Source organism: Scyliorhinus torazame, chromosome 3, assembly GCF_047496885.1.
Source record: "Scyliorhinus torazame isolate Kashiwa2021f chromosome 3, sScyTor2.1, whole genome shotgun sequence".
Classification (NCBI taxonomy): domain Eukaryota; kingdom Metazoa; phylum Chordata; class Chondrichthyes; order Carcharhiniformes; family Scyliorhinidae; genus Scyliorhinus; species Scyliorhinus torazame.
The window spans coordinates 354,775,161-354,790,246 of NC_092709.1; the positions used below are offsets into that span (position 1 = coordinate 354,775,161).

Genomic DNA, 15,086 nt, shown 5'->3' on the forward strand with positions numbered 1-15,086 from the left:
TTGGTACCAACGACATAGGTAGGAAAAGGGGTGTGGAGGTAATAAACAAGTTTAGGGAGTTAGGCTGGAAGTTAAAAGCCAGGACAGACAGAGTTGTCATCTCTGGTTTGTTGCCGGTGCCACGTGATAGCGAGGCTAGGAATAGGGAGAGAGTGCAGTTGAACATGTGGCTGCAGGAATGGTGTAGGAGGGAGGGCTTCAGGTATTTGGATAATTAGAGCACATTCTGGGGAAGGTGGGACCTGTACAAGCAGGATGGGTTGCATCTGAACCAGAGGGGCACCAATATCCTGGGAGGGAGGTTTTCTAGTACTCTTCGGGAGGGTTTAAACTAATTTGGCAGGGGAATGGGAACCGGATTTGTAGTCCAGCAACTAAGGTAGCCGATATTCAGGACGCCAAAGCATGTAGTGAGGCAGTGGGGAAGGGAACACTGACAAAGGAGAGTACTTGCAGGCACGGAGATGAGTTGAAGTGTGTATACTTCAATGCAAGAAGCATCAGGAATAAGGTGGGTGAACTTAAGGCATGGATCGGTACTTGGGACTACGATGTGGTGGCCATCACGGAAACTTGGATAGAAGAGGGGCAGAAATGGTTGTTGGAGGTCCCTGGTTATAGATGTTTCAATAAGATTAGGGAGGGTGGTAAAAGAGGTGGGGGGGGGTGGCATTTTTAATTAGAGATAGTATAACAGCTTCAGAAAGGCAGTTCGAGGAGTATCGCCCTATTGAGGTAGTATGGGTTGAAGTCAGAAATAGGAAAGGAGCAGTCACCTTGTTAGGAGTTTTCTATAGGCCCCCCAATAGTAGCAGAGATGTGGAGGAACAGATTGGGAAACAGATTTTGGAAAGGTGCAGAAGTCATAGGGTAGTAGTCATGGGCGACTTTAACTTCCCAAATATTGAGTGGAAACTCTTTAGATCAAATAGTTTGGATGGGGTGGTGTTTGTGCAGTGTGTCCAGGAAGCTTTTCTAACACAGTATGTAGATTGTCCGACCAGAGGAGGGGCAATATTGGATTTAGTACTGGGTAATGAACCAGGGCAAGTGATAGATTTGTTAGTGGGGGAGCATTTTGGAGATAGTGACCACAATTCTGTGACTTTCACTTTAGTAATGGAGAGGGATAGGTACGTGCAACAGGGCAAGGTTTACAATTGGGGGAAGGGTAAATACGATGTTGTCAGACAAGAATTGAAGTGCATAAGTTGGGAACATAGGCTGTCAGGGAAGGACACAAGTGAAATGTGGAACTTGTTCAAGGAACAGGTGCTACGTGTCCTTGATATGTATGTCCCTGTCAGGCAGGGAAGAGATGGTCGAGTGAGGGAACCATGGTTGACAAGAGAGGTTGAATGTCTTGTTAAGAGGAAAAAGGAGACTTATGTAAGGCTGAGGAAACAAGGTTCAGACAGGGCATTGGAGGGATACAAGATAGCCAGGAGGGAACTGAAGAAAGGGATTAGGAGAGCTAAGAGAGGGCATGAACAATCTTTGGCGGGTAGGATCAAGGAAAACCCCAAGGCCTTTTACACATATGTGAGAAATATGAGAATGACTAGAGCGAGGGTAGGTCCGATCAAGGACAGTAGCGGGAGATTGTGTATTGAGTCTGAAGAGATAGGAGAGGTCTTGAACGAGTACTTTTCTTCTGTATTTACAAATGAGAGGGGCGATATTGTTGGAGAGGACAGTGTGAAACAGATTGGTAAGCTCGAGGAAATACTTGTTAGGAAGGAAGATGTGTTGGGCATTTTGAAAAACTTGAGGATAGACAAGTCCCCCGGGCCTGACGGGATATATCCAAGGATTCTATGGGAAGCAAGAGATGAAATTGCAGAGCCGTTGGCAATGATCTTTTCGTCCTCACTGTCAACAGGGGTGGTACCAGGGGATTGGAGAGTGGCGAATGTCGTGCCCCTGTTCAAAAAAGGGACTAGGGATAACCCTGGGAATTACAGGCCAGTTAGTCTTACTTCGGTGGTAGGCAAAGTAATGGAAAGGGTACTGAAGGATAGGATTTCTGAGCATCTGGAAAGACACTGCTTGATTAGGGATAGTCAGCACGGATTTGTGAGGGGTAGGTCTTGCCTTACAAGTCTTATTGAATTCTTTGAGGAGGTGACCAAGCATGTGGATGAAGGTAAAGCAGTGGATGTAGTGTACATGGATTTTAGTAAGGCACTTGATAAGGTTCCCCATGGTAGGCTTATGCAGAAAGTAAGGAGGCATGGGATAGTGGGAAATTTGGCCAGTTGGATAACGAACTGGCTAACCGATAGAAGTCAGAGAGTGGTGGTGGATGGTAAATATTCAGCCTGGATCCCAGTTACCAGTGGCGTACCGCAGGGATCAGTTCTGGGTCCTCTGCTGTTTGTGATTTTCATTAATGACTTGGATGAGGGAGTTGAAGGGTGGGTCAGTAAATTTGCAGACGATACGAAGATTGGTGGAGTTGTGGATAGTGAGGAGGACTGTTGTCGGCTGCAAAGAGACATAGATAGGATGCAGAGCTGGGCTGAGAAGTGGCAGATGGAGTTTAACCCTGAAAAGTGTGAGGTTGTCCATTTTGGAAGGACAAATATGAATGCGGAATACAGGGTTAACGGTCGAGTTCTTGGCAATGTGGAGGAGCAGAGAGATCTTGGGGTCTATGTTCATACATCTTTGAAAGTTGCCACTCAAGTGGATAGAGCTGTGAAGAAGGCCTATGGTGTGCTCGCGTTCATTAACAGAGGGATTGAATTTAAGAGCCGTGAGGTGATGATGCAGCTGTACAAAACTTTGGTAAGGCCACCTTTGGAGTACTGTGTACAGTTCTGGTCGCCTCATTTTAGGAAGGATGTGGAAGCTTTGGAAAAGGTGCAAAGAAGATTTACCAGGATGTTGCCTGGAATGGAGAGTAGGTCTTATGAGGAAAGGTTGAGGGTGCTCGGCCTTTTCTCATTAGAACGGAGAAGGATGAGGGGCGACTTGATAGAGGTTTATAAGATGATCAGGGGAATAGATAGAGTAGACAGTCAGAGACTTTTTCCCCGGGTGGAACAAACCATTACAAGGGGACATAAATTTAAGGTGAAAGGTAGGTGGGTAGTGAATTTAAAAGCACTTACCTTTACAGGAGCAGCCCTTTGGATTTCGGCGGCAGCGGTGCGCAGGGGCCTTCTTGGAGGTGAGTAGTGAATTTAAAAGCACTTACCTTTACAGGAGCAGCCCTTTGGATTTCGGCGGCAGCGGTGCGCAGGGGCCTTCTGGGAGGTGAGTAGTTAGTTTAAAAGCACTTACCTTTACAGGAGCAGCCCTTTGGATTTCGGCGGCAGCGGTGCGCAGGGGCCTTCTGGGAGGTGAGTAGTTAGTTTAAAAGCACTTACCTTTACAGGAGCAGCCCTTTGGATTTCGGCGGCAGCGGTGCGCAGGGGCCTTCTTGGAGGTGAGTAGTGAATTTAAAAGCACTTACCTTTACAGGAGCAGCCCTTTGGATTTCGGCGGCAGCGGTGCGCAGGGGCCTTATGGGAGGTGAGTAGTTAGTTTAAAAGCACTTACCTTTACAGGAGCAGCCCTTTGGATTTCGGCGGCAGCGGTGCGCAGGGGCCTTCTTGGAGGTGAGTAGTGAATTTAAAAGCACTTACCTTTACAGGAGCAGCCCTTTGGATTTCGGCGGCAGCGGTGCGCAGGGGCCTTCTGGGAGGTGAGTAGTTAGTTTAAAAGCACTTACCTTTACAGGAGCAGCCCTTTGGATTTCGGCGGCAGCGGTGCGCAGGGGCCTTCTTGGAGGTGAGTAGTGAATTTAAAAGCACTTACCTTTACAGGAGCAGCCCTTTGGATTTCGGCGGCAGCGGTGCGCAGGGGCCTTCTGGGAGGTGAGTAGTTAGTTTAAAAGCACTTACCTTTACAGGAGCAGCCCTTTGGATTTCGGCGGGAACCGGAAGTTCGACCTCTGGCAAGTCCCCCCCCCCCCCCCCCCCCCCCCCAACCAATAAATTCTGGTGGAGAGGAAACCCGAGACACTACACGTGTAGTGTCTCCCACCCGCCCTCCTCCTCTAACCTAATAATAAGACCCATTGGTGTAAGGTAAGTGCCATATTATATTATTATATTATTAGCATTGTGCAGGTCAAGGATTGGAGGTGGAGGAGCAGTCTCTGTCAGCGAGAGAACCTGAGAACATCTCAGAAGGTAAGCAAGTGATTTTTACTTTTATACCTGTTTTTCAAATTGTGTGTGTCGGGGGGAAACTGAAGTGACATCACAGAAAAGCTGTGACCTGAGTGGCTGGTTGGGATTCTAACCTAAATTTTTTTGAGTATTTGGGAACTAATTAAACATAATAACTTAATTATAATTTAGAGGATATCTAAGCCAGAGATCGGAGAATATTATAGTTAGCTATCGCATTTCTATTAGAAATCTAGTGCTAGGAAACAGATAGTTGACAGTAACTTTGAAATTTAAAAAAAGTATTTAAAAAATAAAGACAAATTTTAATTTTAATTAATTGACGCAATGTCAGTTAGAGGGGTGCTGTGCTCTGACTGTGAGATGTGGCAGGTCCGGGAGGCTTCCAGCGTCCCGGATGGCTTCATCTGCAGAAAGTGCACCCAACTGCAGCTCCTCACAGACCGCATGGTTCGGTTGGAGCAGCAATTGGATGCACTTAGGAGCATGCAGGTGGCGGAAAGCGTCATAGATCGCAGTTATGTAAGTGTGGTCACACCCAAGGTGCAGGCAGAGAAATGGGTGACCACCAGAAAGGGCAGGCAGTCAGTGCAGGAATCCCCTGTGGTTGTCCCCCTCTCGAACAGATATACCCCTTTGGATACTGTCGGGGGGGATAGCCTATCAGGGGAAAACAGCAGCAGCCAGAGCAGTGGCACCACGGCTGGCTCTGATGTTCAGAAGGGAGGGTCAAAGCGCAGAAGAGTAATAGTTATAGGGGACTCTATAGTCAGGGGCACAGATAGGCGCTTCTGTGGACGTGAAAGAGACTCCAGGATGGTATGTTGCCTCCCTGGTGCCAGGGTCCAGGATGTCTCCGAACGGGTAGAGGGAATCCTGAAGGGGGAGGGCAAACAGGCAGAGGTCGTTGTACATATTGGTACTAACGACATAGGCAGGAAGGGGCATGAGGTCCTGCAGCAGGAGTTCAGGGAGCTAGGCAGAAAGTTAAAAGACAGGACCTCGAGGGTTGTAATCTCGGGATTACTCCCTGTGCCACGTGCCAGTGAGGCTAGAAATAGGAAGATAGAGCAGACAAACACGTGGCTAAACAGCTGGTGTAGGAGGGAGGGTTTCTGTTATCTGGACCACTGGGAGCTCTTCCGGGGCAGGTGTGACCTGTATAAGATGGACGGGTTGCATCTAAACCGGAGAGGCATAAATATCCTGGCCGCGAGGTTTGCTAGTGTCACACGGGAGGGTTTAAACTAGTATGGCAGGGGGGTGGGCACGGGAGCAATAGGTCAGAAGGTGAGAGCATTGAGGGAGAACTAGGGAATAGGGACAGTGTGGCTCTGAGGCAGCGCAGACGGGGAGAAGTTGCTGAACACAGCGGGTCTGGTGGCCTGAAGTGCATATGTTTTAATGCAAGGAGCATTACGGGTAAGGCAGATGAACTTAGAGCTTGGATTACTACTTGGAACTATGATGTTGTTGCCATTACAGAGACCTGGTTGAGGGAAGGGCAGGATTGGCAGCTAAACGTTCCAGGATTTAGATGTTTCAGGCGGGATAGAGGGGGATGTAAAAGGGGAGGCGGAGTTGCGCTACTTGTTCAGGAGAGTATCACAGCTATACAGCGAGAGGACACCTCAGAGGGCAGTGAGGCTATATGGGTAGAGATCAGGAATAAGAAGGGTGCAGTCACAATGTTGGGGGTATACTACAGGCCTCCCAACAGCCAGCGGGAGATAGAGGAGCAGATAGGTAGACAGATTTTGGAAAAGAGTAAAAACAACAGGGTTGTGGTGATGGGAGACTTCAACTTCCCCAATATTGACTGGGACTCACTTAGTGCCAGGGGCTTAGACGGGGCAGAGTTTGTAAGGAGCATCCAGGAGGGCTTCTTAAAACAATATGTAAACAGTCCAACTAGGGAAGGGGCGGTACTGGACCTGGTATTGGGGAATGAGCCCGGCCAGGTGGTAGATGTTTCAGTAGGGGAGCATTTCGGTAACAGTGACCACAATTCAGTAAGTTTTAAAGTACTGGTGGACAAGGATAAGAGTGGTCCGAGGATGAATGTGCTAAATTGGGGGAAGGCTAATTATAACAATATTAGGCGGGAACTGAAGAACATAGATTGGGGGCGGATGTTTGAGGGCAAATCAACATCTGACATGTGGGAGGCTTTCAAGTGTCAGTTGAAAGGAATACAGGACAGGCATGTTCCTGTGAGGAAGAAAGATAAATACGGCAATTTTCGGGAACCTTGGATGACGAGTGATATTGTAGGCCTCGTCAAAAAGAAAAAGGAGGCATTTGTCAGGGCTAAAAGGCTGGGAACAGACGAAGCCTGTGTGGCATATAAGGAAAGTAGGAAGGAACTTAAGCAAGGAGTCAGGAGGGCTAGAAGGGGTCATGAAAAGGCATTGGCAAATAGGGTTAAGGAAAATCCCAAGGCTTTTTACACTTACATAAAAAGCAAGAGGGTAGCCAGGGAAAGGGTTGGCCCACTGAAGGATAGGCAAGGGAATCTATGTGTGGAGCCAGAGGAAATGGGCGAGGTACTAAATGAATACTTTGCATCAGTATTCACCAAAGAGAAGGAATTGGTAGATGTTGAGTCTGGAGAAGGGGGTGTAGATAGCCTGGGTCACATTGTGATCCAAAAAGACGAGGTGTTGGGTGTCTTAAAAAATATTAAGGTAGATAAGTCCCCAGGGCCGGATGGGATCTACCCCAGAATACTGAAGGAGGCTGGAGAGGAAATTGCTGAGGCCTTGACAGAAATCTTTGGATCCTCGCTGTCTTCAGGGGATGTCCCGGAGGACTGGAGAATAGCCAATGTTGTTCCTCTGTTTAAGAAGGGTGGCAGGGATAATCCCGGGAACTACAGGCCGGTGAGCCTTACTTCAGTGGTAGGGAAATTACTGGAGAGAATTCTTCGAGACAGGATCTACTCCCATTTGGAAGCAAATGGACGTATTAGTGAGAGGCAGCACGGTTTTGTGAAGGGGAGGTCGTGTCTCACTAACTTGATAGAGTTTTTCGAGTAGGTCACTAAGATGATTGATGCAGGTAGGGCAGTAGATGTTGTCTATATGGACTTCAGTAAGGCCTTTGACAAGGTCCCTCATGGTAGACTAGTACAAAAGGTGAAGTCACACGGGATCAGGGGTGAACTGGCAAGGTGGATACAGAACTGGCTAGGCCATAGAAGGCAGAGGGTAGCAATGGAGGGATGCTTTTCTAATTGGAGGGCTGTGACCAGTGGTGTTCCACAGGGATCAGTGCTGGGACCTTTGCTCTTTGTAGTATATATAAATGATTTGGAGGAAAATGTAACTGGTCTGATTAGTAAGTTTGCAGACGACACAAAGGTTGGTGGAATTGCGGATAGCGATGAGGACTGTCTGAGGATACAGCAGGATTTAGATTGTCTGGAGACTTGGGCGGAGAGATGGCAGATGGAGTTTAACCTGGACAAATGTGAGGTAATGCATTTTGGAAGGGCTAATGCAGGTAGGGAATATACAGTGAATGGTAGAACCCTCAAGAGTATTGAAAGTCAAAGAGATCTAGGAGTACAGGTCCACAGATCACTGAAAGGGGCTACACAGGTGGAGAAGGTAGTCAAGAAGGCATACGGCATGCTTGCCTTCATTGGCCGGGGCATTGAGTATAAGAATTGGCAAGTCATGTTGCAGCTGTATAGAACCTTAGTTAGGCCACACTTGGAGTATAGTGTTCAATTCTGGTCGCCACACTACCAGAAGGATGTGGAGGCTTTAGAGAGGGTGCAGAAGAGATTTACCAGAATGTTGCCTGGTATGGAGGGCATAAGCTATGAGGAGCGATTGAATAAACTCGGTTTGTTCTCACTGGAACGAAGGAGGTTGAGGGGCGACCTGATAGAGGTATACAAAATTATGAGGGGCATAGACAGAGTGGATAGTCAGAGGCTTTTCCCCAGGGTAGAGGGGTCAATTACTAGGGGGCATAGGTTTAAGGTGAGAGGGGCAAAGTTTAGAGTAGATGTACGAGGCAAGTTTTTTACGCAGAGGGTAGTGGGTGCCTGGAACTCACTACCGGAGGAGGTAGTGGAGGCAGGGACGATAGGGACATTTAAGGGGCATCTTGACAAATATATGAATAGGATGGGAATAGAAGGATACGGACCCAGGAAGTGTAGAAGATTGTAGTTTAGTCGGGCAGTATGGTCGGCACGGGCTTGGAGGGCCGAAGGGCCTGTTCCTGTGCTGTACATTTCTTTGTTCTTTGTTCTTTGTTTATAAAGGAGGGATATCAGAGGTAGGTTCTTTACCCAGAGAGTAGTGGGGGCATGGAATGCACTGCCTGTGGAAGTAGTTGAGTCGGAAACATTAGGGACCTTCAAGCAGCTATTGGATAGGTACATGGATTACGGTAAAATGATATAGTGTAGATTTATTTGTTCTTAAGGGCAGCACGGTAGCATTGTGGATAGCACAATGTTTCACAGCTCCAGGGTCCCAGGTTCGATTCCGGCTTGGGTCGCTGTCTGTGCGGAGTCTGCGCGTCCTCCCCGTGTCTGCGTGGGTTTCCTCCGGGTGCTCCGGTTTCCTCCCACGGTCCAAAGATGTGCAGGTTAGGTGAATTGGCCAATGATAAATTGCCCTTAATGTCCAAAATTGCCCTTGGTGTTGGGTGGAGGTGTTGGGTTTGGGTAGGGTGCTCTTTCCAGGAGCCGGTGCAGACTCAAAGGGCCGAATGGCCTCCTTCTGCACTGTAAATTCAATGATAATCTATGATTAATCTAGGACAAAGGTTCGGCACAACATCGTGGGCCGAAGGGCCTGTTCTGTGCTGTATTTTCTATGTTCTATACCTCTGACTCTGATTAGGCATCTCACAATTGTGGACACCTTGATTTGAGCATGGGCCTCACTGCACTCTTACTTCGTGACTCCAACTCAGAAATATCCCTGATTGCTGACAGTCCTCTCATTTTGATCCTCAACTCCTTTGCCGCTCCTGGCAGATTCTCTCTCTCTTTCCTTCTCTCTGCTTGCTTCTAACATTCATAGAATTTACAGTGCAGAAGGAGGCCATTCGGCCCATCGAGTCTGCACCGGCTCTTGGAAAGAGCACCCTACCCAAGGTCAACACCTCCACCCTATCCCCATAACCCAGTAACCCCACCCAACACTAAGGGTAATTTTGGACACTAAGGGCAATCTATCATGGCCAATCCACCTAACCTGCACACCTTTGGACTGTGGGTGGAAACCGGAGCATCCGGAGGAAACCCACGCACACACGGGGAGGATGTGCAGACTCCGCACAGACAGTGACCCAAGCCGGAATCGAACCTGGGACCCTGGAGCTGTGAAGCAATTGTGCTATCCACAATGCTACCGTGCTGCCCCATGTTCCTGTTCCACATAAATTGCCTTTTTCAAAGCTGCTCCCAAGCTGACAATTTCTGGGAGAGAAAACAGGGATAAACTCAAAACACAAAAGAATCTTTCCTGCAATCTATCCCCATGGCAATGTGGCACACCTTGGGTGTCTAAAATAGAAATTTTAATAAATTATATCCGATTCCCAAAGCTGTCCTTTGATATTTTAAGACATTCCTTTGTTTAACTGTCACCATCTCATCTCCACCAAGGCTCAAAAAGAGGTCAGCCAGAGTTTACAGTTTTGATACTTCCCCCTCTGATCTCTTTAAGTAAACATGCCCATCCTTTAGCAACTATCTTAACAGTTTATTTGACCAGTTTTTCAAACCAGGAGTTTTCTTCTATCTGACATTTAAATATTTCCATTCCCAAACTACAACATATTCCTGAAACATATGAATTTAGAAATTACAAATTTGTAATCACTTCCTAACTTTTGCACTCAATGCCTCTATTTATAAAGGCTAAGATCTCAAATGCCTTTTAAATCACTTTTTGAACCTGCCATGCCTTCAGTGACGTATGCGCATGTACACCCAGGTTGTCTGTCTTATACCCCCTTTAGGGTTCCATCTTTTACTTTGTATTGTCTCTGGTTATTCTTCCTCCTAAAATGAATAATTTACACTCTACACTGCTACACTCCCAACAGTTTGACTATTTCTCTTCAGTTATTGTCACTATCTTGCTCATAGTTACTGACACTTCTAAACTTCGTGTCATTGTAAATTTTGAAATTGTGCCCTGCACGCTCAAGTCTAGGTCATTAACGTATTTTGAGAAATGGGGAATGGAAGCCCCATTGAAATGAAATTAAAATCGCTTATTGTCACGAGTAGGCTTCAATGAAGTTACTGTGAAAAGCCCCTAGTCGCCACATTCCGGCGCCTGTTCGGGGAGGCTGGTACGGGAATTGAACCGTGCTGCTGGCCTGCCTTGGTCTGCTTTAAAAGCCAGCGATTTAGCCCAGTGAGCTAAACCAGCCCCTATGTATGCTACCCTCCCGTCCAAAAAGCAACTGTTCACCTACAGCTCTGTTTCCTGTCATTCGGCCAATGTTGTATCCAATGTGCAGCGCTTCCTATTTTTCCCTTGTCTCCAAGTTTGTTGCTTCCCCTTGTTGCACGTTGAAAAATTAAAAATGCACGTGGGGTATGGTGGCGGAGAGCTTGAGGAAACATGTCCAAAGTTGCCTGTTCCCCTCAGCATACTGTACTGTGATGGAGATAACGCTCGCCGCAGAATTCAGTTTAGAATAAGGACAAGGATAAGCAGCAAAAATTAATACATCAACTATTTTAATCCCAAGTGAAATAAAAGGTCTTTTAAAAATCACCATTTGCTGCATGAAACTTTAGATGACCCCAAGGATCATTAAGACATCCCAGACAAATGTGGGATCAGAAGAATCCTTGAATTGACAATACCATAAATTCTTTAAATTACCTTCCTGCAATTATACCCAAAAAACTAGACCGTGGGACAAACATCCTCAGATAAGCAAAACAACAAATCCTTCCTTAGCCATATAACTTTTGACACTTAAGATAACACCCTTCGGAAAACTGTCTATTTGACCATCTATATATCTAAGAAACTTGACACATTGAAAATAAACAGATCTCTTCAACAAGTCCCTCTCCACCCATGTATCTTAGACACCTGACATTCAAGCAGACACTGAGATCATTAAAGCGCATATTGTTGATAACACAACAAAACTACTAGCCATTTGGCTATAGGCAATTAACCAACGTTAAGTGATAAGATAACAGGAAAAATCCTTGACTAAATGGGAGATTTTATGTATAAAAAGAAGGGCATTTTAGCAGAAAGGTACTTCTCACTCTGCCCTGCTGGAGTGTGAGCCAAAGTCTGTTCTGACAGCTTGCCTCGTCAAACAAAGACCATCACGGTTTTTGTAAGTATGTTTCTATTAAACTTCTTAGAAATGTATTAGAAATTGATATGCGATACTTTAGGATTTTCCATGTTTTAAATATATCATTCTCTTAAGAGAAGTTAGTTTGTTAGCAGCTAACAAAGGACTGTTAACGGTTTTATATTCTTAACAGATAACTAAGAACTGTTAATCTCTATTTTTAACTCTGCAATTCTGTATGTATCAATTGAGAATACCTTGTAATAAAAATATTATTATTAGAAATTAAACCGTATGGACTTACTCTCAAAGTTTCAGATCCTAGACACTCATTTAGGAAGTCTTAAATGACAAGGACCCACGACCGACAGAGGTAACGACTTAGTTATGAGTGACTTATCTGAACTTCTTCCACGAGAAAGTAACTGAAATCTTGTTTTAACTGTTTGAGACCCGGAAAGGCACCCTCCCCTCGTGAGAGCTATTCTGAGTCTTAGGAGAGAAACAGATTTCCCTCTTTTGGTGGCTTAACCTTATTCATAGGTTTGGATGATAGTATTATCAGATCCGGTGTACCTAAATCCGTCACAGTACTCACCACATGTCATGTCTGAAACCAGTCATGTACTGTGCCCTAGAATGACTGTCCCTGAGAGAAAACTGTTTCAATCAAACTCGGCTAAGCAACACCACCTCCTTCCACCATCCCTCTAGAGAGACTCACCAATTTCTGTTCAATTATATTTCAGGGGGACCCCTGACCTATCTGGAATATCGTGCGAGGGATACACAAGAGCCTTCCGAGCCAACACCTTCCAGCAGCCGGCCGTTGCCGAAGTTTCCTCCGACCATGTGAGAGGCAGTCTCTCCCTGTCACAGCACCCACTTGGAGACACCAGCAGCACCTTCTCCCTGTCACAGCATTCCCTGACGCTTCCCAGCCCAAAGTGGTCAGAGGCCACAGAAGACGAGGACTTTGCTCGGGCAGAGAAATATATCCGCGATCAGCGTTTCATGGAGCTTCCCAGCGTGCTGCCATGTACCAGGAGTGATGGATCCCAACCTCATTCAGGCGAAGTGCAGACTCTTCCTGTTTCTGGCCATGAGTTTCCTCTGGTGGGGGAGCTGCCCACTCTACTGTTACAGGATGAGGTTGGATTGACCAGCAGCTCTGGCTTTACATCCAGCTCTGACAGTGCGACTGAAACAAATATGCCCCTTGATGATGACAAGAGGAGCAGCTCCCTTGGGACAGGGAACACACACGCTAATATTGACACTGGAAAGGAGTGGGGACCGAGCACCTCTGACCAGCCTGCTCCGAACCCCAGATGGGCTCCGGTTTCTTCTCAATCACCTGACCCTGAGCCTAGTGTGCCACGGAAGCAATCTTCCCTGTCTGACCCAGGGATCACCTTTCCCAAACCTCTCGGAAATGGGAATATCAGTTCATCGGACCCAGAGAGACCAGAGTTTTCTGTCAATGTGGTCCAATTGCAAGAGCGACAAGCAAACGGCACCAGTCAAAGATCTCACTCTGAAGCAAGTTTGGAATGTCAAAGACCCTCTTCTACCGATTTGCTTGCTACTTCCGTGAGCGGTATCACATCGGGAGCCGGATTGGTGACTGCCAATGTTGAGCCTGCCATCTCACACTGCGGGAAGGATGGTATGATCATCGAGGTGCTGTCCACCAGGAGTGGAGGCAGTAAGGGAGATGGGACAGAATTATGTGATTCTAGCATTCGGCGGGAGCAGAAAGACAGTGAGCTTTCTCCCACTGTGTGTCCACCAAACCTCACTGATTCCTCGTTCCTCACCTTTTTAGCCAATCCTGTCTGCCAGTCTACACCAGCTGTCCCCTTGAATTTATCAGCCAGGGGCCCTGCTCAGTTCGGGCAGATAAAGGGAGTGGCAAATCGATTCGTTGAAAGCCAGGCTCCTGTGGCAGGCGTCTCCAAGTTCCCGCTGGCACCCTCATTTGGAAAGCAGGCTGTGAGCAGCACCAGTCAGAAGGCTGCTTCATCCACCAGCCAGGCCTCTCCGGGTACCCTGCAGTCCATGCCACCCCTGAGCTACATGGAGAAAGTTGGGGCGTGGGACCTGCACCGTTGCCCAGGTAGCAAGCCCAGCTTTGATAGCCTGGTCTTACATGGCCTGCGAGGAATTTCACCCCGGCAACGGGCGTACAGCGCCATCGCTGACTCTCTAAACCACATCCTGACACGGATTAGTGGGGGTCAGAAGTCCGACCCTCTGCCAAGGAGAGATATTGCAGCGAATTTCGGAACTGTTGCCCAGCAGACTGATCAGCAACAATCCGCCCAGAGTGATGGACAGCTGTCAGGCACTGCAAGCCTGGGTGCACCACAGGGTGGCTCGCAGCTGGACACTAGAAGACGAAGCTTGGATGATGCCTCTCTCTACAAATTGGACTCACGTCGTTCCTGCCTGAATGAGGATAGAGGTACTGCCATTCGCTCACTGGAGTCTGCCAGGGCCCTGGGCAACTGTCTTTTGTCCCGCCACAGCGGAGCTGGCCCATTGATGCAAGATGAACATCCGGTTGCCAGCGTGACTGACAGGAGGGTGAACATCGATTCTGAGCAGACCGAAAGAGGGCCCGAGCATCATGCCACCTCACCTGCTCCCTGCCCTGCGAGTACCACCATCCATCCTGGCCAATTCGATGTTTCCTCCCCAGAGGATGAGCTCAGCCCGCCATGCAGCTCTCAGGACACCAGCCGGGTGGGTGAACACACACTGACTGTGTCAGGTCAATCGCTGACCAGCCTGGAAGTGGACAACTACGTTCCCATCTGGACACCATCCCGGCTGACCCCAGACCGCAACCACTTCAATGTGGAAGACAGAATACCGGTAGGTGCCTCAGCAAAGTGGCTCTCAGTCCTGCAGCTTCACCCTTGAACACAACTCAATGAACTAGCTCCCGTGTATAACGCAGTCTGAGGCAGTGATTGGATTTGAGTACTCGCCACAATTGAATCCTGCCCATTACGAGGGGATGGTAGTGTAGTAATGCAGAGGTCTGGGCTAATGTCCTGGGGCCTGGGTTCAACTCCCACCAGGGCAGCTGGTGAAATTTGATTTCACTGAATAAAATCTGTAATTAAAAGCTAGTCTCGGTCAAGGTGGCCATGAAACCATTGTCAACTGTCATTAAAAAACATCTGGTTCACTAATGTCCTTTAGGGGAGGAAATCTGCCGTCCTTACCCGGCCTGGCCTACATGTGACACCAGACCAACGGCAATGTGGTTGACTCTGAAATGCCCTCTGAATTGGCCAAGCGAACTGCTACGTTCAAGGGCAGCTAGGGCTGAGCAGCAAATGCCGGCCCGGCCAGCGACGCCCACGGTCCATGAAAGAATAAAATCAAAATAAATGGAACTTCCAGGTATCTTTTACTGGGATTGTTCTCCTGGGAGCAGGGGTGGTGAAGGGGAGACTTAATGGAGGTGTTCAAAATGATGTGGGGAGTTTGGAGAGTAAATAAGCAGTAATGGTCTCCATTAGATACAGATTTCAGATATTTGGCAGAAAGTCCAAGGCTGACATGCAAATTTCTTTTCCACAA

At 47.6% G+C, this 15,086-nt stretch overlaps 1 protein-coding gene across 4 annotated transcripts in view; it reads left to right on the forward strand.

Moving 5' to 3' along the window:
• LOC140409349 (uncharacterized) overlaps nt 1-15,086 on the forward strand; it is a 96,834-nt gene that overhangs the window by 29,521 nt on the left and 52,227 nt on the right. For all 4 annotated transcript variants that reach the window (XM_072497770.1, XM_072497771.1, XM_072497772.1 and 1 more), the window contains one exon: nt 12,239-14,369. In XM_072497770.1, the coding sequence (XP_072353871.1) occupies nt 12,239-14,369 (2,131 nt within the window). The remainder of the gene's footprint in view (nt 1-12,238; nt 14,370-15,086) is intronic.